The 23,797-nt window shown below is 36.4% G+C and overlaps 1 protein-coding gene across 4 annotated transcripts in view; it reads left to right on the top strand.

Moving 5' to 3' along the window:
* Positions 1-23,797, top strand: part of LOC149936512 (putative 3',5'-cyclic phosphodiesterase pde-5) — a 151,730-nt gene that overhangs the window by 58,612 nt on the left and 69,321 nt on the right. Inside the window, exon 1 of one of the 4 annotated variants that reach the window (XM_090153135.1) lies at positions 13,240-13,327. The exons of the other annotated variants lie outside the window; for them this stretch is intronic. Within the exon in view, the coding sequence (XP_090009261.1) occupies positions 13,273-13,327 (55 nt within the window). The 5' untranslated portion in view covers positions 13,240-13,272. Of the gene's footprint in view, positions 1-13,239; positions 13,328-23,797 lie in introns of those variants that run through there. 4 annotated transcript variants of the gene reach the window in all.

The following is a 23,797-nucleotide window of genomic DNA, read 5'->3' on the forward strand; positions in this document are numbered from 1 at the left end:
GGGTAGGTACATTTGTTCGAATTTCAATCGTCCGAACGGTGGAACAAATGTTCGAATTTCATTCGTCCGAACCGCCAAAATAAAAAATGTTTCATTCGTCCGAATCGGTAGCATCACTTGTCCGAATTCTGTCGCTAAATTAGTATTTCTTATTGCTGTTTTTTTTTAATCCGGATTTTTTTTAGTGCAAGAATTAAAATTTTTTCCTTTGGCCGATATAGTAAGTGGGAATTGCGTTGAATGTTGTGGATATTTTAGGTTAGGTTATGTTCACGTTAATGTTACTATTTTCTTATATTAACAATATTTAAAAAAAAAACAATTCTTAATGATCGAAAAAACGGACAAACGATTATTCGAACAAATGAAATTCGCCAGTAAAGTTAACATAAATTGAACGACTAAATCACCAACAAAAGTTGTGATAAATTTTTCGGGCAAATGAAATACGTTTTCGGACATACGATCCTGTTTTCCGGCATTCGGACAAATGATCATTCGGACATTTGTACCACCGTTCGGACGAATGAAATTCGAACAAATGTACCCAAGTCGTAGATTCAATGGTTATGGATAGTTTTTTTGGTCTTTAAGGGTCTGGAAATTTGATATGAATTAATTTTAAACAAATGAAATGAATACATTTTAATGAAATAAAATAAATATATTTTAAATAAATTAAGTAAATACATAACTAATCGTTAAACAAATTAATACTTACTAAGCTTAGTTTTTTTAATAATGGATAAATATAATTTTTTTTAACAAAAGCTAGGCATTTAAGAAAACAGTAAAAACATGAGAAATGTTACGCTGATGAGATAAATAATTTAAATCTGAATATTTTAAGCAGTATATTTAAGAACGTTAGAATTTTAAAAAACGTCCCAACTTTATAAAAATTTACTATTCAAAAATGTAATTCGAATAAATTAAAAATATTGGTTCGTGTGAATAGGGTTAGTACTTTCTTAAATCCAGAGAGTATAAATGCATTAGCTTATGAAATGGTTTTTCACACTTCAAGATAAATCAATTTTCGAAGTTTACTGAGGACGTACGCATAGAAACTTTTACAGTACTATTATTAAGGTTTGACTGAAATTCGCAATTCAAATTGAAATAGAAACTAAATCTATGAGGGATTTGCTTTGAAATATTTTTCTTGATAATTAATAATTTAAAAACTATTTTGATATATCGGCTGGCCTATGAGCAAATCTTGTAAGCGTAATTTGTTTAAATTTAAGATATTATTTGTTCTTTCTAATGTAAGTTGTAAGGGGAAATGTTTACAATTGGTATTAAATTCTTATTTATACTTAAATTTACTACTAACTCAAAAATTTTAAATATTGGCGTTTACAAGGTTTTTTGCCTTGGAACGGCCGAATTACGACGAATTAAAACATTAAATTCGACTTTAAATTGAACTTTTTTGTTATTAATTATACACTTTTTCTCGAAGTATAAAATGTCGGTACCAGATGGTGCTATACAAATTAAAAAATTTAGGTTCGAGCATGGACCAAGAATCTAAGGGGACTCACTATTCAGGCTTTAAAAAGCACGCGTTAATAGGAAAATCACGGCTAATTTTAGTTCAATGTGGACAAACTTGGCGTCGCTGAAGTCGATTTCCGACGTAGTTTCGTAGAGAAGCTGGAGCGTTCACTTTCAATTTTGACAAAATGGCGCCGTTGTTGTCGGATAAATGATTAGGCTTAATAAGTTTTTGAGCTTTTATTTTTGAAATTGGTTCTTTAAAAGTTTAAGTAATGGTAATTAACCATTCTGTTAAGTAAAAATAACCAGTAAGTCGCATACGGCTGAGGTTTTATTTTATCAAATCAACTGGAATCCATTTAATTTCTAAGTTTAAAATTTTAACGAACTAAGCCTAACCTAAGCCGCCTAGGCCCCGACTAAACCTCTCGTAGTGATAGTTGAACAGAATTCTTGGGCGCTTCAAAGCGGCTGGTGTACCCAGGGGGTAGAAACGTACGCGAAAAGCGTTGTCTCATGCGATTCCCTAGTGGGAGAGGTGGGGGTGGAAGTTTAGTCTGAAAAGTTTCAGCGGGTTCGTCTGCTTCGATATATGGACCTCGTGTCCTCGTTCGGGCCTCGGGCTAAAAATAGATCACGCTTATTGTCAAAATAAACAACCCGAATCTAAAAAGCCGAATGGTTAGTATTACAATTTTAATTATCATCGATGTAGTCATAAATTGTTTTAAATATAATTTCAGGGGTAAACTTTAAACAACGCTTCAAAATTAATATCTTTGCTCAATGAAGAGATTGAATCTACTGATTTACCTTTTGTAAAAATAAGTTTTAAATGCTTAATTTCAAATGTTTTTCTATATTTTTATTCTTTTTAAACAGCTTTGCTTAGAAAAAAATTAAGGCTAGAGGTCGGCGGAACGAATAAATTAACGGGCTAAATTTCGATTAACCATAAAAAGTTTGGTTAACTGTTTTTTATGAACATTTTATAGGAATAAACAACGATTTAACATACAAAAATAATCGATTTTTTCGTATATTTTTTGGATAATTTGCGGTTATGAATAAAAATAATTAATTGGATAATTTCTTATTCAAACGCCGATCTCTAATTAAGGCAAATCCAATAAAAAATGATGACAAATGAAGCATTCCATTAGGCCTACTTGTCCATATTTACAATTGAAGGCACCAACGTTATTAATAAACTTCGCTACAATTTCAATTTAACCCAACTTATGATTAAAGATGATTTGTGATAGTTCTTACAACTTTTGAATTGGCAAGATTTTCCCATATTTACACCTTGGTAAAATAAAATTCCAATCAGTAAAATAAAGAAAATTTACGCTGAAACTTGGTCGAAACCTCGGGCCTCGTCCTCCAGTCCCGATTTTTACGAGATTTAAAACTGAACCGAACTGAATTTTTCAGACTTTTTACCCCCTCGCTAATACATTGCCCCCCGCAACTAGGGAATCGCGAGGTTAGACGGGAGCCCGTAGGAATCTCGCCGTATTTCCAATCTAGGGTACGTAGTCTAGATTATCTTTGGTGTACCTCAGTAAGTCCCCAGATTCTTGGTCCGTGGTTCGAGATAGGCTATTAAGTAGTAGAACACGCAAGCGGTCCTGAAACGTACGCTTGTACACTCTGTTTAAAAAGTCTTCGACAGGTGAAATTTTTGCCCTCTTTTTAATTCTGCTAGAAAACTATAATAGATAGATCGATGAAACCAATTGCAACTATTATTTATTTTCCAATATCTTTCGTTATTTATCGGTTTCGTCCACCAAAAATTAATAGTTTTGGCAGCTACCGTCAAAACTAATTTTTGACAACTTTTTAAATATTGGTTCTACGGCAGTGACTCGCGCGTTTTTAGTTCCACATCGAGATATATATATATCGAAGTGGGACTATTGCTATGGACGGATTGTCGTTAAGTGTTGTGTGTTTGTTTGTTTGTTTGGTGTGGAAAGCAACGACACGGCAGATGGCGCTGCGAAAATAATTTGCAGTTTTGGCGAAACCGGGATTCGAACTCACAGTCAACAAGTCGGCCCAGGCCGTAATATTAGTTCCACATCAGTGTATTCGAATGGGCAAAGCCATACACCCTTAGTAGACACAGGTAGGCAAACTAATACAAAGCTTTTGAGGCTTTGTGATTTCTTATCGTTGGATATATAAATTGCCACCCTAAGTGAAAGGGTGGATGCCGCCCACCATCAGGAGACCCGGGTGGGCAAACTAATATAAAAACTGTTGAGCCCATGTGATTTCCTATAGTTAGATATACTATTTACCATCCTATGTTAAAGAGAGGCCACCGCCCACCCTCAGGATACATGGGTGGGCAAACCAATTCATAAGCTGTTGAGGTCATTTATTGACTTAACTTGCAAGGTAATTTGACAAAAAGCTATATTTTAAATTTCGATCTATTTGTGGTAGAGCTATAAACGGGTAGTCTTTACGTGAACTTGTAAGTTAAAAGTTTTGCGAATGGTATACGGCAAAGATTATCGTAATAAAAATTTACCTTCATAGATATAAAACTACATATGCCCGAATGCCCCTAGTTTTTGGATGAGTATGGGAGTCCAATAATTAATAATGGCGGTACGTAAGTGTGTGAAGGGAAATAGAGTCTTCAATGCTTTAACTTTTTAAGCGTACGTGTGTTCTTAATAATATAATACCTTCTCCCGATAGTGACTTCAATGTATAATTGTTTCTCTATGGTTCTATTGCTTTTATTACCCAAAAGGAAGTTCGTCAGTGTGGATTGAACTCGTAGTTTGTCTTGAACCTTTTGTTTGGTGTAACGAGTGATGAAGTTTTTTAATGTCTCTTGTTGATTTATTTAAATAAGAAAATAAGTATCTCATTGTGGGGCTTTTAGAGCATTTATAAGTACATATGGGGAAGAGGGCATTTAAAATTTTCGAACTCGTTTATTCGAGTACTCACTTTCGAGCGAGGCATCTTAAGCGAGTATGCCCACCTACCACTGCTCACCACCCGAACATTTAAAATTTTCGAGCTCGTTTATTCGAGTACTCACTTTCAAGCGAGGCATCTTAAGCGAGTGTGCCCACCTACCACTGCTCACCACCCGAACATTTTAAATTTTCGAGCTCGTTTATTCGAGTACTCACTTTCGAGCGAGGCATCTTAAGCGAGTGTGCCCACCATATGTAGTTTTATATCTATGAAGGTAAATTTTTATTACGATAATCTTTGCCGTATACCATTCGCAAAACTTAGGTATATTAACTTACAAGTTCACGTAAAGACTACCCGTTTATAGCTCTACCACAAATAGATCGAAATTTAAAATATAGCTTTTTGTCAAATTACCTTGCAAGTTAAGTCAATAAATGACCTCAACAGCTTATGAATTGGTTTGCCCACCCATGTATCCTGAGGGTGGGCGGTGGCCTCTCTTTAACATAGGATGGTAAATAGTATATCTAACTATAGGAAATCACATGGGCTCAGCAGTTTTTATATTAGTTTGCCCACCCGGGTCTCCTGATGGTGGGCGGCATCCACCCTTTCACTTAGGGTGGCAATTTATATATCCAACGATAAGAAATCACAAAGCCTCAAAAGCTTTGTATTAGTTTGCCTACCTGTGTCTACTAAGGGTGTATGGCTTTGCCCATTCGAATACACTGATGTGGAACTAATATTACGGCCTGGGCCGACTTGTTGAATTCACAATGGTCGATTCATATTTAGAAAGTGGAAAAAATTTCCCTCTACAACCAACGGTTGAGAAGTTATCGCGTTTACAAACTTTCGTCGAAATTGGGAAACACCTAAAATGCATCAAGCGATTATTAATAACGTAACTTCGATAGCGATCCAACAACATGTTTAATTAAAGGCTGGTTTAAAATTGTGGTAACCATTATTATAAACAATTTCTAACGCAAATAGCTTTTTAAAAGCTTTAGCGTATAAAAAAGGATATTCCTAAAACCACTTGCCAAGTTGTTCTTGGGATTTGTTTTTTTTAAACCGGCCTTTAATTAAATATATTTTCAATGTTATTGAATCGCTGTCGAAGTTGCGTTATTAATAATCGCTTGATGCATTTTAGGTGTTTCCCAATTTCGACGAAAGTTTGTAAACGCGATAACTTCTCAACCGTTGGTTGTAGAGGGAAAAATTTTCCACTTTCTACATATGAATCGACCATTGTGAATTCAAAAACGCGCGAGTCAGTGCCGTAGAACCAATATTTAAAAAGTTGTCAAAAATGAGTTTTGACGGTAGCTGCCAAAACTATTAATTTTTGGTGGACGAAACCGATAAATAACGAAAGATATTGGAAAATAAATAATAGTTGCAATTGGTTTCATCGATCTATCTATTATAGTTTTCTAGCAGAATTAAAAAGAGGGCAAAAATTTCACCCGTCGAAGACTTTTTAAACAGAGTGTACGTCCTCAGTATCCTAAACACGTTCAAGGCTTAACATAATTTCAAGCTTGTCTTCAGATTGAAATCTTTAAAGTTGTACATAAATAAAAGATGGGGCGTTCTTTCTAATCCTCATCGGAGGAATCCAATATTATTATTCTTGGGTGAAGATTAAATTTGCACCGTCACCAATAAAAGGAAGGGAAATGAAAAATGTCTCTATTCTTTGAGTTGGCATTGTTTCGCCAGTGGGGGCGCTGCTGCTGACGGCACGATATAAAGAATAAATTAAGAGTTTCATTTTAAAAGAGTTATAGAAAAAAACACTCTTCGGCTTCTTTTATCCATCTTTCCAGAATTGTTTGGAATAATATTTCTTTCTCACTTTGGATATATTTTTTCTTCGATTCATTTTTCTTTAAAAAAAAGAGACATGTTTGTTTAAAAAAAACTATGAAAAATTTAATATTGATTTTTTTATTTTATTTTTCAAGCTTTGGATTAAGTTTGTTTTTCCAACCTTTTTTCTACTAGTGCGAGTGCTTAGGAGGAAATTAGGTTTGTTTCTTAATTATCATAGGCGATAAAACAAAATAATATAATGGTAGAGCTACGCTAGCATTTTTGACTACGAACGTATTTAGGTTACGGAGAAAGTACGATTTTATATTCCCAACTAAACTAACATGATGTACTACCTAACATAGGCAACCGCGAAGGGGTGGGACCAGAGAGGTGAATGCCCCCTTTTATTTGATTGCGCTAGAAAAATGTCTGCTTTTTCTTACAGGTTCAAACTTTAAATTTCCCCTCAATTTTATAGCGCCATCTAGAATCTGTCGTAAGAACCTTTAAAATTATTTTTTAAGAAAATGCGTAAATAATTTTACGGAAATATTTTCAACCCTTACTTCAGGTCATACAACTTTAGTTCAAACTGAATTTAAATGTTTAAAGGGGAACGGCCAAGCTTTTCCAAATATGGCCTTATTTCCGTATCAAAAGATTAACAAGACGTTCAATATACTAACACGTACCTTTTTTTGTCTTGAAAAAATAGCTTTTGGCCCAAAAAGTTTGAATTTTCGCCGTTATCTTAGGGGCTGCCGCCAGCGCCTCTAGCCCCGTATGAGCGATTTGCGAACTATCCTAACTTTTAAAATCGCGCAATTTAGGCTTAAGTCTCTTATGACTGGAACGCGCCGCGCGTGCAAAACAAATTTTTTGCGTCTTCAGCAGCGCGCGCTTTTACGTTGTTTTTCTGTCTCACCGACTTCTCACCAGTTGTCGCGGTGGACGCGTGCTTTATTTTTCCCGAAATTTTATTTTATTAAAAATTAACCACTCAATATTTTTGATGCGGTTTTCGCCATAAATTTTAGTTTTTAATGGGCTATAGGGTTATCTAACTGGTTAAAGCTTGACCATTCCCCTTTAATTAATTAATTTAACCATAATAGTAAATTAGTTAGAAGATTCTAATCTACCGTGTGTTAAAAATATTTTAAAATAAATCACCGACAGGTGGCGTTTGAATTGGGTTTCTATGCCTAGCCTAAGTAATATTTCTATTATAGTGGCGACCTCGATATTTACGGTAACATTTGACCTTAGTTGGAATTTATTTACATTATGCCAAAATAACGCTTAGGACTTTTTAAATACTCACTTAATATCTTCGTAAAGTAACTTCCAATGCGCAATTAACCATTCAAAATTAATTAATATGGTTGTTAGGCGGTAGTCCGGGTTCATTAACGCTTAAGTGTTTCAGGGTGCAGTTTATCTTCGCTCATTTTCGGTAGAAACATTTAGGTTTGCGTAAAGTAAGTTTTATGAAATTAATAGCGTCATTTAAGACTCTTAATTTAGCATCAAAGAGAAGTCTGTCGCGGGGAAAAATGGGTCACGTTGAAGCCTGCGGGCCAGAATTGTCCATTGGACTCGCTAGCCGATAGCCAAACTCAAGCAACTCAGCAAACCACTATTTGAGAAGAACGATATTTTGCTTTAAAGCAAGCGGTGGCTTCAATGAAACCCCCTTGGATACTTTTCCGTTTTACACCAAATGTGCACCCGTATATCACCCCAAACAGGGACGTCTCTGGGGGGGGGAGAAGCCCCCCAAATTTCGGTCAGCTGGTAAAAAGTTTTTGACGTTTTTTAACCTTTTTTTTTAAGAAAAATTCGGAATACATTTCGCCAAGTGACAAGGAAAATTTAGGAAAATTTTGGCAAAATCAAGGCCCACAACCACCAAATTCTATACCCCAGATCTCCTTTCGTAGGCGCGTCGCGAAACATATCTGGTAATTAAGCTAAAAATGCCAATACCTTAGGCCTTAACAGGTGGCCGGGTTATAATGCGTATAATGCAAGCCCTTCAAAGCTCCCTACACTCAATATTACCGGTAACCTCTACAAGTTTTTGTGGAAAAGGGAAACTAAAGAAATCGGGGTAAAACCCCATTAACCAGTGGGGAGAGAGCTTGCAAACTCCACGCAGAAGGAGTGGTTCTGAGTTTTCACCCAGTGCCACATGCTGGAATCGAACCAGGCTCCTCTGGCTGCGAGGCGAAAGTGCTAACCACCCTAATCTACTTAACCTTCTTCAATCTTTGTATCATATTTAACATCTATTTTAGTCAATCGAAAATTTTAAAATTAGGAATATCTTAGTCTGGGTTTCGTGACGTCAGAACGTGTATAGAGAGAAAATATTTGGGCGGAGGCGCCACCGAGTGGTCAAGACGGCAACTAATGGGGCGTTTATTGAACAAAACTCTACCCTTGGCTCTGAAACTGACCTTGAACAAATATGGTATAGGTTTTGGGGGGGGGGGGGGGATTCGAGGAGCCAAACCCCAAAATTTCTCTCTCTCGGCCCTCGGGACACGTTTCAGACGTGAAAGGTACCATAAGAGATGTAAGAAACGTTAGATTCGGCAGTATCAATTCAAAGTGAAGTTGAGTTGATACACAGTATAGGGCGGTTGTAAAGGGCTGCCAGACCGACTCGGACAAAGACTCTAGTCATAGGTAGCATAGCGTTTTGTCTACTTACCGTTTCAATGGTAATTGTTCTTATTTTAGCTACTGAAACTCGCGCCCATATGACCTCCGGCTTGGAACTGAAACCGAACTGAGTAACATATTATCGTCTTGGGACATATTTAGACACTTGGGGGCTTTGTACTGAACTAAACATTATTACGCAATAACTGTAAAAATCAGTTCTGTAATAATTTTTGCTACTTGTCATACTTATTTTTATTACGTAATTTTTGGTAAAATGTACTAAAAAATAAGCAATGAGTCAGTCCATTGTTAAAGCACTGGAGTTTCGAATTTCTTTAAAAAATAACGTATTTCGACTTGCTTGACTTTAGCTCTAGGCCCGTCATTTTCTGGGCGAACTTTTGGGGCGCGAGGGGCGGCGCTGCAGCGGCTGCCGATGTTTCCCGTCCATTAAGTCTCTATAGCGTTTAATTCAGCCTTTCTCGTAAAAGTTCCTCGACGCTAAAACAATTTATCTAATAATTCGCTCTCGCCTGTCTCGAGAGAGTCTCGAACTTATAAAACTCCTCGTAGAAACGAGTGACTTAATTCGCTTTGGGCTTTGTTTAAAGGGACTATAACCTCTCAAGGAATTATAGTAGAAATATAGTAGCGCCTATTTCAGATTTCTATAGAAACATGCTGCAAAGTAGGAGTTTCCTACGAAAATTTCCAAAGAAATTGTTTCGTAGAATTACTTTAATTTTAATAAAATTAGCCATATATATTGCGTTTGGAAAATTGTTTAGTTGCTTTAAAATTATATCCACTGGTTTATCGCGCTTAAAAGAAAATTTAAAATTAATCGTTTAGTGACGTCTAAAGCTATTTTTTTCTTGTTAGGGATCTCCCATTAGGTACAATTATAGTACAAGGTATCCGTCGCCATTTTCTTTTTTATTCAATTTTTTTTAAAACAATCAATGGACAAACAATTTTATTTAAAATAAACCACCGCTTTTCAAGAAACATTGAGAATTTATGGTATATTTTCAAAATTAAAAAATACGTTATTCTATCCAATATAGGTAGAATATACAGAGCAAATTCATTTTGATAGATTGATAGATATTAGGGTACACGTCGGTAGTCTTACTACTTTTGGACTTAACTACGATTTAATATTTTTGCTATTCAAATAATGATTAATATTATTTTTATTTAATTTAAGGTCTTTTTTCCCAGTTTTGTCTTTTAATTCTTAGCTTAGGTTAAATTAGGGTTACGGTTAGAGATAGGTTAGGTTAGGTTAGGTTAGGTTGATGTACGCGCGCCGTAGGCGCGTAAGCACTGTTGTATACGAGGGGTCCGACACTCAGTTAATAACTAAAACTACCCAAAAATAAGCTAAAACGTACCCGAAAATAAAATAAAATAAAATAAAATAAAAAATACGCCTTTTCCAAAATATTGCTAGTTAATTTTAATTTAGTTAGTCGTATTGCCCACGGCACTAAGAATTTTGGAAATTTCATAATATAGGTGCTTATTTATGATTTTCTACTATTTCTGCGACGTTTCGTCGGCCAATAAAAATGAGGTGCATTACTCCGGCTATCGTCAAGTCCAAAATGGCTCTTTATATTCTACCTATATTGGATAGAATAACGTAATTTTTAATATTGAAAATATACCATAAATTCTCAATGTTTCTCGAAAAGTGGGGGTTTATTTTAAATAAAATTGTATTGTCCATTGATTGTTTAAAAAAAATAATAAAAAAATGGCGACGGATACCTTATACTATAATTCTACACCACATTATTACAAAATTTCGCTTTTCCGCAATTCCGCAGTCAGACAGAAATTGAGTCGGATTGAGTAGTACGAACAGTTTTCTAAAGTCTTTAATCCTCTTAAAATATGTGTCAGCGTACAAGCAACCGAAAAATGAAGTTTTGGTGTTATACACCAACTACATGAGGTAGTATTCCCTCGAAGTAATTGCAGACGCTAATTCGGGGTTTCTTGCCTTATTAAAGATTACTAACTTGGTTAGTGAACGGGTACAATTTTACCTAATGGTATCCGCTAAACTACTGATGTTATTCTAGTTATTTAGGTAATAAAAGTGTTATTTAGGTAATAAAAGTGTTATTTAGGTAATAAAAGTGTTATTTAGGTAATAAAAGTGTTATTTAGGTATTAAAAGATAGAAAACTAGTTACCTTTTGAATAAGCCACCGCTTTTGAGAATATTTTAGAAATTTGTTCCATTTATTTGGTTTTCTAACCGGGCGAAAACCTCTGCGTCGAATTCTGGCAATATTTTGAAAGATTGGTGTAGATAGACCAACGACGAACGGAATAAAATGTTTGAACTGCGCTGCCTAGAATTCGAAGATAAAGTACAAAATAGGATTTTTGGGAACCGTAATTGAAGAGCTGGAGTGCAGGATTAATATCGGGTTGACGATACTTGATGCGTAAGGCTTGGTGCTGTCCTCTAGGTTGCGTTATAGATGGTTGGGAGGCGCCGTCAGGTGCCAAAACTTAGTTTACTACATGATGTGTTATTTCCTTGGATTCCGTTATGAGTGTGGATATACCTGCTAAGAATTTGCTTCAACCTTTTTCTTTTTCGTCATAAGTCCTACGTTACCCAAAAAGTGCACCAGTAGTTTAGCGGATATCATTAAGTATAATCCTACCAATGAACGCAACATGTTGCAATTTCGCTCCACTGTCCACAAAAAGGTCTGTTCTTCAGTAGTCTGCAGTACCGAGTCTTTAAATAATAATAATAATAATAATAATAATAATAATAATAATAATAATAATAATAATAATCAGCAACATGTCGTTCTAACGTTTTCTCCATTAGGCCCCCATTGAGACGAGCCAGCATTTTAGCAAAACATTATCGGTCAGCACGAGTCGCAATCCGAGTTGCTCCTTGTGAATTGAGAAAATATTTCAACAACGTGTTGGTCACACAATCTCTTTTGTTGGCCAAGTTTTTAATAACTCCTAGTTTTTACAACCTATAGGCGGAGCTACAAATATTTAAATGAAATACTTTTCATACACATCCTATTAATTATACAAAACTTAATAATATTAATAATAAATACATTAATTATTATAAATTTACATATTTTACAGTAGAGGCAGTAATTTTCTTCTTCAATAAACGCACAAAATCTCAGAGCTTTTCGTGGACCGTGTGAACTACGCTCACCAACAAATTGGGAAAAAATGTCGGCTCGAAGCTGGTTATTGATTAAAAAGGTTTTGCCAACCTGTTGACTTGTATGAATAAGCCTCAAAGGAAGAATAAAGTAGTTCAATGGTGGATCCATAGATGTATGAAATAATATAGATCCACAATTCTACGGGGGACTGATACGGAAGTGACAGCTAGCAGACAACGCGTATTTTCGAATCTGTTCCATTGCACCGAATCCCATTCGACCGAAAAACCCGCACTTCTCCGGGTTTAGGATTCGGTCTAATGGGATTGTCCCATTCGACCGAAAAACCCGCACTTCTCCGGGTTTAGGATTCGGTCTAATGGGATTGTCCCATTCGACCGAAAAACCCACACTTCTCCGGGTTTAGGATTCGGTCTAATGGGATTGTCCCATTCGACCGAAAAAGCCGCACTTCGGCGGATTTAGGATTCGGTCTAATGGGATTGTCCCATTCGACCGAAAAACCCGCACTTCTCCGGGTTTAGGATTCGGTCTAATGGGATTGTCCCATTCGACCGAAAAACCCGCACTTCTCCGAATTTAGGATTCGGTCTAATGGGATTGTCCCATTCGACCGAAAAACCCGCACTTCTCCGGGTTTAGGATTCGGTTTTATCCGTTTCAGCATTTGTCAGAACAGCATGCAGTGTAACCTAACCTAACCTAACCTAACCTAACAGACTTAAAAATGTATTAAAACGCTTCCATAAATATCAAAAGGAGTAGAAAGAAAAACTATTTTTTTTTTTGCGGTCGCTCAATTGTGAAGATTGCGTCGGTCGATTAGAAAAATACAAAACCCGCCTTTGGGCTAATTTCATCAAAAACATTGGCGGAATTCGGTATAATGGGAATTCGGTCGAATGGGATTCGGCGCAATGGGAAGATACCGTATTTGCTGGATGCGATTCGTTATAGCGCCATCTTTCCACCAAAAAGAAAATAATGATAAGTGACTTCAACTTCACGTTACTATAATAGGGTTATCAACATTATTAGGCCTAATATACATTTTTCCAAATACTAGTTTTGATCACCGATAGATGTCACATTATACGTAGCGCATCCAGAAAATATGGATCTTCTGCTAGCTTTATCTTCCGTGTTCTTCCCACGGGTCCGTATTCAGCGTAAGTTATCTATGCTCTTTCATATATCTATGGGTAGATCAACCAATTACGCGTGTGTGCTACTAAAAGGGCTGTTGATTGACTGTTAGGGTGAAAAGTCTGTAAGCGCCCCTATTTTTATCAGAGAGGATTAGTGTAAACTTAGAAAACTCATGTCGTAATATACCAGCTTGGATTAATAATAAAAGCTAACGCTTACTGGATATTTCACACGTATACCTTCTTCAACACATTTGCGGGCGTGTTTCAAACTTTCGAGAAGACGGTAATAATAATAATAGTAAAACTCCAAGCAATTATAATTTCTATACAAGAGAGAATAACATAGGGTAATAATCCACCACGTGGAGAAACACGTGCGCCATCCTTAAAAATCTTGTCCCACCAAAACGCGATAAATCGACAGATGGCGCTGAAAGCAATCCCAAAGTTTGGTGGACGCTGAAAACCGAGAGTGAAATATCCATTAAGCGTTAGCTTTTATTATTAATCCAAGATACCAGTATCATAGATATGGGGGCATCGATCGCCCATGCCCGCCAAATACATGATCGATATGTACAATATATTTTATTAATTATTTTTATTGAATTGTATTCCCGTCCGAACTAAAATCCTGATTTCGACACTGTACTATAAAACCTCAGATTGTAAATTTGGAAATAGGGATTTTAAATTAAGTCACAATTACTATCCCCAATTTTCTAAATAACCTTTCTACTCTCTTTAAGAATAAATTAGAAAACCAATAAAATTCTTAATACGCTTTCGCGAAATCTAATATCAACCTTGGAACGTTAGCGTACACAGCAACTCGAGTGTAAACTTTAATTTTCTTTTCTCCCAAGTGGCTATTTTTCCTTAAAAATATAGAGATCGCAACTCGAAACCAAATTTCGGACGGAGAAAATAACGTGGGACATTTTAATTCGCCTTTCGCTTCGTAGCCTCGTATTATCTTATCAAATTTGAGATAACTCCCGCATTTTAATCATGTTTAACATCCCTTTCAACGGAAGAGTCCGGTTTAATCCCCGAGGACTCCCGCCAGTGTGCTCGTCCAAACGTGTCCACGTCCGCCAGGTCTAACCCCGTTGGTCCAACGTCTTCCCCCTAATTTCAATTAATAACCCTCTCAGCTCCGGGCGCTTTACTGTAGAGTCAGACCTTCGCAAGACCTACGAATCTATTTTAAACTTTGTTTTAAACACTCGAAGAACGAGGGTAATTGCCTATAGAAATTCCAGAAGCGGCGTTAAGGTTTAAGACCTATTTGAAATTCTTCAAAGACACAAGGATCAGTAGAGTCACCGAGGGGTAAGACACTCTGCGAACTCGGTGTACGCTGCCGTACCTTTGACAGTACTAAATGGAACTCGCGAACTCTTGAACATATGTACCTTTAACAGTCCTAAATGCACGAACTCGGTGTACAGATTATCTGAGACTGTCTTACCCCTTGGTGATTGTCATCCTTAGAAGCGATGACACTTCCATCATAATATATTTATTTTCATCTTTTATTCTATTAACGCTACTTTTTTTGTCTAGTAATTATAATCCAAGAGTGACACCGACCTTAGTGAAGCCACTGCCACAGATTTTAACAAATTTAAGTCGTTACTTAAACAAAATTTAAAAAATAGAATTAGCGAGATAAAAGTTTTGCAAAACATTGTTGGTCAACGGGTGTTGCAAACCAAGTTGCTCCGCGTGAATCGAGAAAGATTTTTAGCTCCAAATAAAATCTAATAATTTTGATTGCGCAAAAGATAAATTAAAATATTAATATTAAATTACCGGAATATTGTAAATTGAAATATTTGGTAGTAGAAAAGGTTTTTGTTTAAGAATTTCTGAATTTTGAAATCTCAGCAACTATGAACGAACGTCTTACCAACTTGAATCGAAAACTGTGATAGAACCAACAAAGTTGAGGAAAATGTTAGGTGTGACATTTGAAGTCTAAAGGCCTATTAACTTGAGTAATTATTTTTGCTCCACTTTGTTGCTGACTCTTGTTTGAGAAACACCAAAAGTGGTCGAGATTTGATTGTAACCCGGCCAACTGAATTAATGGCATTAAAAGTTGATTATTATTATTATTATTAAAACATTTTCAAAATGCTTTTTCAAAATGTTTTTACTTGGGTACCATCATCGCAGCTCTTGTAGGGAAAGTTGGTCTGCGATTTACTCCCAAGTAATCATAAATAGCGATACTCAGTGACTCACTTAGGGAGCGTCCATAAATTACGTGAGGCGCTTAGGGGAGGGAGGGGATCGAGCTGAATCTCACCCAATCTCACGTGGAGGAGAGGGGGGGTTTCGCAAGAAACAGTGTATAATTGCAATAAAACTGGGTTAAATTAAGAAATTCAACCCTTGCACACCTTCATCAGCATGCCCTATGACCTCTATTGCCCAAGTGTACGTGGTGAAAATTTAAATATTTTTGTATTCGATTTTCTCACTGTGATTCTAGACTACGTTCTGTCTAAAATACTAGTCTTAAATATCATTAATTAAGCAAATTAGGTTTTTTTTATATAAATCCAACGCAATCAAATACATATTAAAGTATTTACACTAAAAATACGCATTTTGAAAAATATCACGTGATATTAGGGGGAGGGAAGGGGTCGAGCCATATCTCACGACATCTCACCAAGGGGGGAGGGGGATCGAAAAACCGCCTCACGTAATTAATGGACGCTCCCTTACTCAGAAGTAGACGAACATTCGTACAGTGCCACCGCTTTATTTCCCACCGAGGGGCTGATCACTCCGCGTAATCGGTGTACAGAGCCGTACCTTTGACTGTACTAATGGGATTACGCGTAATCTTTGAAGTCTCTGCCTTTGGCAGTGGTAATCTAAGCGTAATCCGGTGTACAGATTTTCTAAGAGTGGTTAGCCCCTCGTTTCCCACGCTGGGAAAACATTTTGTATTTTTATTTTGAGTTGCAAAAACTATTTTACATTTTACCAATTTTCAAAATTCATTTTGTATTTTGCATTTTGAGTTATGGAGAAAGTATTTTGAATTTTACATTTTGCATTTTGAGTTGTGGAGAAAGTATTTTGCATTTTGATTAACCGTGTTTGTTGGTAGAACTGGCAGTATTTGTAATTGACACCTAGTTATGCCAAAAATACCATCTTCCATCATCTTATTATAATTATATTTGGAGTGAATTAAAACCCGCCGTTCTTCAAAACGTGGCCAACAAAAGCGTTTAAAGTGTGTCCCACACATGCATTAAAAAATATTTTATACATTCACATTACGAGTATTTCACTTCGTCGGTTAACGCGAAAGTAACCGACACTAAACAACAAAGTTTGGCCAAAATGTTGATTCGTTGGAATAGGCCTGAAAATTTTCCGTTCAGTCCAAGACGAGCCAAAAATTTTTATCCATAAAAGAAGATGGCCCCGAGTGCGAATTAAACTGTAAGGCAACGCGAGCTAGGTGAATATTAATTTTAGTTGCTGACCGAAGCGTTTTGATTTATACAGTCCATAATAAAGTTCTGGGAGGCGCTACCTCCATTTCCGGTACACGCTGAGGCGGGTTAGTTTTCGGGATTTAAATAACAGGGCGCCTCGGGGGCTATAAACTCCGACTGAAATTTACGATGACGTTGTTCGGAATTTATAACGGGATCGGAGAAAACGCCACGTCCACGTTCCCTCCACTAGCCCCAATTTCATTCCAGCTCAATATTTTTGGACATATATAAACGAGAATAGGCTAAACAAAGAATAGCTCGCGTGGCATGCAGGGCTCGCTACCACCCTCCTACGCGTTGAAACCCGGCCACCTGTTTAAAAGGCATTAAAAGTCGCTCGATGACTTGGGCGTATGGTGGTGCCTTGGGTATTAGCCTAGATGATTATTATTATTATTATTATCATAAGCCCATCATAAGGTCCCCATGAGTAAGGGTCTACCATAGGGGCCATGGTAACGGCGTTGTATTGGAGAGAAGAAAATTAACGTACGACGATAGGGCAGTAGCGACATCTTTTTCAAAATTTCTACATCTAAAACATTCTCTTACTTGGTAGAGCAGCCACGCTCGGGTTGATAAATTCCACACAAAACGCGTCTAATTTGAAAAATAAATACCTTCAGAAACTCTTATTTCTTTTTGCAAAGATAAGTGTTATCAATGTTTATGAATTTGAAGTTAGAAGAGACCACCTATGGACTGTGAGAAGGATGATAAAATACGCGAAAAAGTAGATTAGTCCATAATTAAAAGGGATAATATTTCTAAATCCTACACAAATTTGAAGGAATTAAAAAACTTACTAATAACTCGTACCGATAGGTCTTCGAGCGAATCTCGGATCAAATAGATCTTCGAGTAATAAACTACATAAAAACTAAATAAAATAGCCAGAAATTCCAACGGTAGACCGGTTTCGTTCTATTTGGAACTCATCAGTACCGTGCGGGAAATCTGGCTGGCGACTGTTATATCGAAAAGAGAAACTAAGCCTAAACATTAAAAATTTCAAAACGCGTTGCATAGCAACGGAAAGCCGAAAAGGGGGGAGTGTGGTGGAGAATAGTATATACGATAAGTTAAGTTAGAAGAGACCACCTATGGACTGTGAGAAGGATGATAAAATACGCAAAAAAGTAGATTAGTCCATAATTAATGAATTTGAAGATACGCGTGACGGCCAGGTACATTCCCATCAGCACGTTTGCAATTCAACCTTAGTCATTCCAAGTATATACATATATAATTTCTTGGTTTTTACATACAATCCTAAAGGGTTTTTGTGTTTTAGTTTCACGTATGGTGTCCGCCGGTGTTAGCACGATTTCTCGCAGTACGTTAAGAGGTACAAAGATACATGATACGTCAATCAATTGCAAATGTCATGTCCTCGCCGGCATTGCTAACATTTATGAGATCGGAGCCCCGGAAGTAGGGTATTTGCCCATTTTAGTAATTGTTGGCGATTTAATTTCTGGCGATTTTCGACTTCAAATGCAGATAACTTTTTTAAATTAAGACCGACTTTGTTGTAAATTATATTTTTAGTTAGTACTGATTATGTGAACTACGTTTTTGGTTGCCAATTTGCGGGACCCAATTGACCCACGTATCCTCTATTGTGATATTTAAATTTCGAACCAATTGATACAGGTGCCATCTAACTCCAAAAAAATTCGTTCGTGATTCGCTACCTTATTTCCAAAACCAGGTAACTCGAAAAATTCGGTTTGTATAAATAGCAGTATTCATCTCTCTATAAAGTAGTAGTACTCCGTAGCTTTGGCCATGGCTGCCATTGTGGGCGCGAATTTTTTATGAATAGGAAAAAGCATGGGTGACGTCATGTGACGTAGCACTGCCATTACTCTACACCGCAAATGCCATTCACTTGAAACATGTACAGTCCCAATCAAAAGTTTCTGGCCGTTTTCTCTTGGCAGCAATTTTATTTATATTTTAGGTAGAGAGCCGAATGAGGGCTTCTATGAAAGAATACCGTCACGAAAATAATATGCAGTTAAATTTAATGCCCTACCACAATTAGGGCACGAGCAAAGCCGGAAATAGCCAAACCCCTCCAAAATGACGTCATGAAAAAATAAATATAATTTGTCGTGTCTACGCTTGTTCGAAGCGTTATAATATTCGGAAACTAAATTGTTCAAAGTGTTTGACGGCGCCATCTATGTTTCAAAAAGGATACTGATAAGGCCACGTTGCCACATGCACCAACCACATCTTTTTAACTTTGAAAAAATGGTGAGAAGGCCATGGTGCCATATGCACCCAATAAAACTTCATTAAGAAAAAAAAGTGACACACAAAACCTTTATTTGTTAGTTTCACATGCCGGATTCCTGCAGTGTGTTCCCGACGTTCCCGACGCCAGATAAATTTATCGGGAAACTCTCTAATAATCAAATAAGGGTTTTATGGTTTATATATAGCTTAGCAAGAAGATAATAATAATCAGCTATAGGCTAATACCCAAGATCATGGAAGCCGGTTGCTAATATAAACGCCTACGTTCTCAGTGAACTAAAAAACAATCAACTTAATTTAAAACATATGTTCTAAACACAGCGGCATAATTATTTTACAAAAACATTGTTGAAAGGTTATTTTACAAAAACATTCTAGATAGGTTCTCTTACAAAAACATTGTTGAAAAAATTATCTTACAAAAACATTGTTGAAAAAATTATCTTACAAAACATTGTCGAAAGGTTCCTAAGAAACATTATTAAAAAGAATTATCTTACACTAACATTGTTGAAAAGCTATTTTACAAAAACATTGTTGAAAGTTATCTTACAAAAACATTGTTGAAAGGTTTTTTTACAAAAACATTATAGAAAGGATTTCTTACCAAAACATTGTTGAAAGATTATCTTACAAAAACATTGTTGAAAGGTTAATTTTACAAAAACATTGTTGAAAGGTTAATCTTACAAAAACATTGTTGAAAGGTTAATTTTACAAAAACATTGTTGAAAGGTTAATCTTACAAAAACATTGTTGAAAGGTTAATCTTACAAAAACATTGTTGAAAGGTTAATCTTACAAAAACATTGTTGAAAAGCTATTTAAAAAAAAACATTCTAGATAGGTATCTCTTACAAAAACATTGTTTGAAAGGTTAATCTTACAAAAACATTGTTTGAAAGGTTAATCTTACAAAAACATTGTTGAAAAGCTATTTAAAAAAAATTCTAGATAGGTTCTCTTACAAAAACATTGTTGAAAGGTTAATTTTACAAAAACATTGTTGAAAGGTTAATCTTACAAAAACATTGTTGAAAGGTTAATTTTACAAAAACATTGTTGAAAGGTTAATCTTACAAAAACATTGTTGAAAGGTTAATCTTACAAAAACATTGTTGAAAGGTTAATCTTACAAAAACATTGTTGAATAGCTATTTAAAAAAAAACATTCTAGATAGGTATCTCTTACAAAAACATTGTTTGAAAGGTTAATCTTACAAAAACATTGTTGAAAAGCTATTTAAAAAAAATTCTAGATAGGTTCTCTTACAAAAACATTGTTGAAAGGTTCTCTTACAAAAACATTATAGAAAGGTTCTCTTACAAAAACATTATAGAAAGGTTTTCTTACAAAAACATTACAGAAAGGTTCTCTTACAAAAACATTGTAGAAAGGTTATCTTACAAAAACATTGTTGAAAGGTTATCTTACAATACATGGTTAAAAAATGATCTTATATTAAAAGTTTAAATCTGTTCAAAACGTGTTAAAACAAATTGCACTTTTAAAATGGTTGTTTAAAACATGTTTTATTCATTCTGTTTCGAAACTCGCGAAAGCTGTCTAAACGAATCCTTGATTATTCACCGTGGTATAGAAATAGTCGGAAAACGTGCCTAAAATTGCATCAACGATCAATCGATGAAAACGTGAAAGATTTTGATGATGAGGAATCCTTAAGAGTGTCGGCGTCCGCTCTCTCGTTCCTGTATTTGCTCTAACACTGCCCTTTTCGACTTATTTGTTTTGCTCAATGTAAACACTCGCTTGACTCTTTGGATGTCAAATTCTCCATTTATTCGTTTCCTCGTTACTTTTCCGATTCGAAGTCTTTCCCAGTTTATGGCTGTTTGGCGATTGTCGCTTTGTGTCCACGGGGAATTGTCGCCTTTATAGTTGGTTTCGTAAAGCCGCTTTCCCGAGACATAGTTTTCCAAACTGCCATCTCGTTTATTTTTAATTAGATTTTCTGTGTTCTTATACGAGCGTTAATGAATTATTAATGGGAATCTGTAGAAGTTTCTCTTGGCTAAACTTAAAGTTTCCTCCGGTTATAATTACTCTTTTTGTAGTCCCGAATTAGTATTTTATCAGGGCCCGGGCCCGTATTCGAGAACTCTGGATCTATACCGAGTTCGTCTCCGATGGTTTTATTTGCAAATGCAAATACATTTGGAAAACAGCTTAAAGGGAATAGAACCTCGGTCATTTGGTGTAGAACACCAACACTTCTATTATTGGCCCACTACAGGTGGGGTGGCGGACCTTTTTTTTGCAGGAACCTATTAAATGATTTTAAATAATTTCACCAAGTGACATAAAATAGTGTACAAAGTTTAGAAACAAATTACAAATATCATTTTCGATGGGCGTGGTTTACAACGAAAATTCTCGCTCGCGAAACTCTGCTGGTAGTCAACATCAAGCCGTGTGGGGTGGCGGAGTGGTTAGCACTTTCACCTCGCAGCAAGAGGAGCCAGATCCCAGCTTGTGGCACTGGGTGAAAACTCGGAACTACTCCTTCTTCGTAGAGTTTGCAAGTTCTTTCCCCACTGGTCTAAGGGGTTTTCCCCAGAGCTCTTCGGTTTCCCTTTCCATAAAAACTTGTAGAGGTTAATGGTAATAGTTAGTGTAGGGAGCTGTTGACTCGCGTGGCATGCAGGGCTTGCCACTTTTATTCAAATAAATGCTTAGTTGCGTAAAAAACATAATTAAATAAGTTAAAATGATATTATTTTCACCAAAGTTTTTTAAATAAATCGGAAAATTTGTGGATAATGAATAAACAATTCCGAGCACTACAATAGAGTAATCTAAAAAGGTAAAATTTTAGGGAGAAGTTGAAAAAATATCAGTACAATAAAATCTACGCCACTTGTTGCTAGCATCTCCGAGTACATGTAAAAAGAAACTCAATAGAAACGCGGCATTTATAAATCCGGCGTCATCATTGGTGGCGGCGCCGGCTTTCATGAAAGCCTACAATTCATCAAAATAAATATAGGGAAAAGAAACGGGCGAGCGGAAATTCGCTGTCGATTTGTATTCGACCGGAAACGGGAGGGAGGGTTGGAATCGCTCGGCTCTAATCCGGAGCGCCACTTCCGATTGGGCCTCCTTCGCTCACTTGTCCCGGCCAATCGATATTTGCAACTTGTCGCCGAAAAATTGTCCGCCCAATCCGCTTTACGCGATATTTTATAGGACAGGTGTCAAAACTCGTGCGGCTAAAAACCTAAGACTCTCCAGGTTGGTTCTTAAGCCAAACTTTATCCGCCTCTCGGAGTGGAGGGGATTTCACGCCGATTCGAAAAACTGCTTTCTCCTTCGGGGCGAATTTATTTTATTTTTCATTTGGTGGATTCTTTTTTGTCTGGGCCCAAGCAGCGATAAAAATAAGTGCGAAAAAATCTATATTTTTCTACACAAGGGGGAGTGACGGGAGGGGTGGATTTATGGCCGAGTTTCACTTTCTTTTCTCGTTCGGCCGCATTTCTTTTTACCCGGTTTTCCGCTTTTGCAATTTTCAACCGTGATTTTACGTCCATTTTTACTGGTACCTTCGTATACGCCTTGACGAAACCTCTGTTTTTGAACGTCTGTTGTGGATGGATGTATCCTGAGGCGGATTACCCAATAGGCCGATTAGGCCTGCGCCTAGAGCACCAAGCGGTTTCGAAAAAATTAAAAGTACAAAAATATTATCATTTAGGCCTACTTTTCACAAAATATTTTTTTCTGGAGTAATTATAGTAATTGCGTCCACATTTTTCGATACCATGTAAAGCCATCATTTTTTAACGTCACTAAAATATCCGCAAAGTCTACATTGTATTTTTCATCCATTGGTCAATTATAAATTGCGGGAGCGCTTCGCTCGCTCGTCACTGAAAGGGGACACCAAAACTAGCTGGGGCCTGAGACCCCACAAGGTTTTAGTCCGGCCCTGGATATGCATTTTTCATATTTATATGTTGGATCAATGATTTTTAAATTTCTGCCAGTGGTTTAACGGAAGCTAGGGCCCTGAGGTGATGGGAACTATTTACGTTTAAAAACAAGTGTTAGCAGAGGAATTTTAGATTTAGTTCATACACCCTTTAAGGCATATTTCGACTAACCAAAATGTTTAGAAAAGGGCTGTTCGCAAACGCAAAAAAACCTACTTTTTAGTCGTACACAACCCCTTTAATTATAATAGCAGGGTGTCGAAGTGGTTAGCACTAACGACTCGTACCAAGAATAACCCGGGTTCGATCCCAGCTTGTGGCGCTGGGTGAAAAACTCGGAACAATTCCTTCCGCGTTGAATTTTCAAGTTATCTCCCTGTCTTTTAAAGGGATTTTTCATCGAGTACGTCGGTTTCCTCTTTCCATAAGACCTTGCGGAGGTTTAAAAGCAATAGTTAGTTAAGGATAGCTAGTGGTTATCTGTCAAAAGGGCCTCAGGCCGGTTTGCAATGCAGGTGATAAACATAGCTTACTATTTTTATAAACCTTTAAATCAATTAATTTTATTTATTGCTTTACCTCTAGAAAAAGAATCATACTATTATTAATGAGAAAAACAACTGCGACTGTAGAAGAAAATAATAATTATTAATTAAGATTCCGGTACAGAATTATGCTTAGTGCTCGGCATTCGATTAATTTTTATCCATGAATAAAATAAGCTCGGCGATAT

The sequence above is a fragment of the Leiobunum rupestre genome, chromosome 7 (genome assembly GCF_980474605.1).
Source record: "Leiobunum rupestre chromosome 7, qqLeiRupe1.1.hap1, whole genome shotgun sequence".
In the NCBI taxonomy this organism is placed as follows: Eukaryota; Metazoa; Arthropoda; class Arachnida; order Opiliones; family Sclerosomatidae; genus Leiobunum; species Leiobunum rupestre.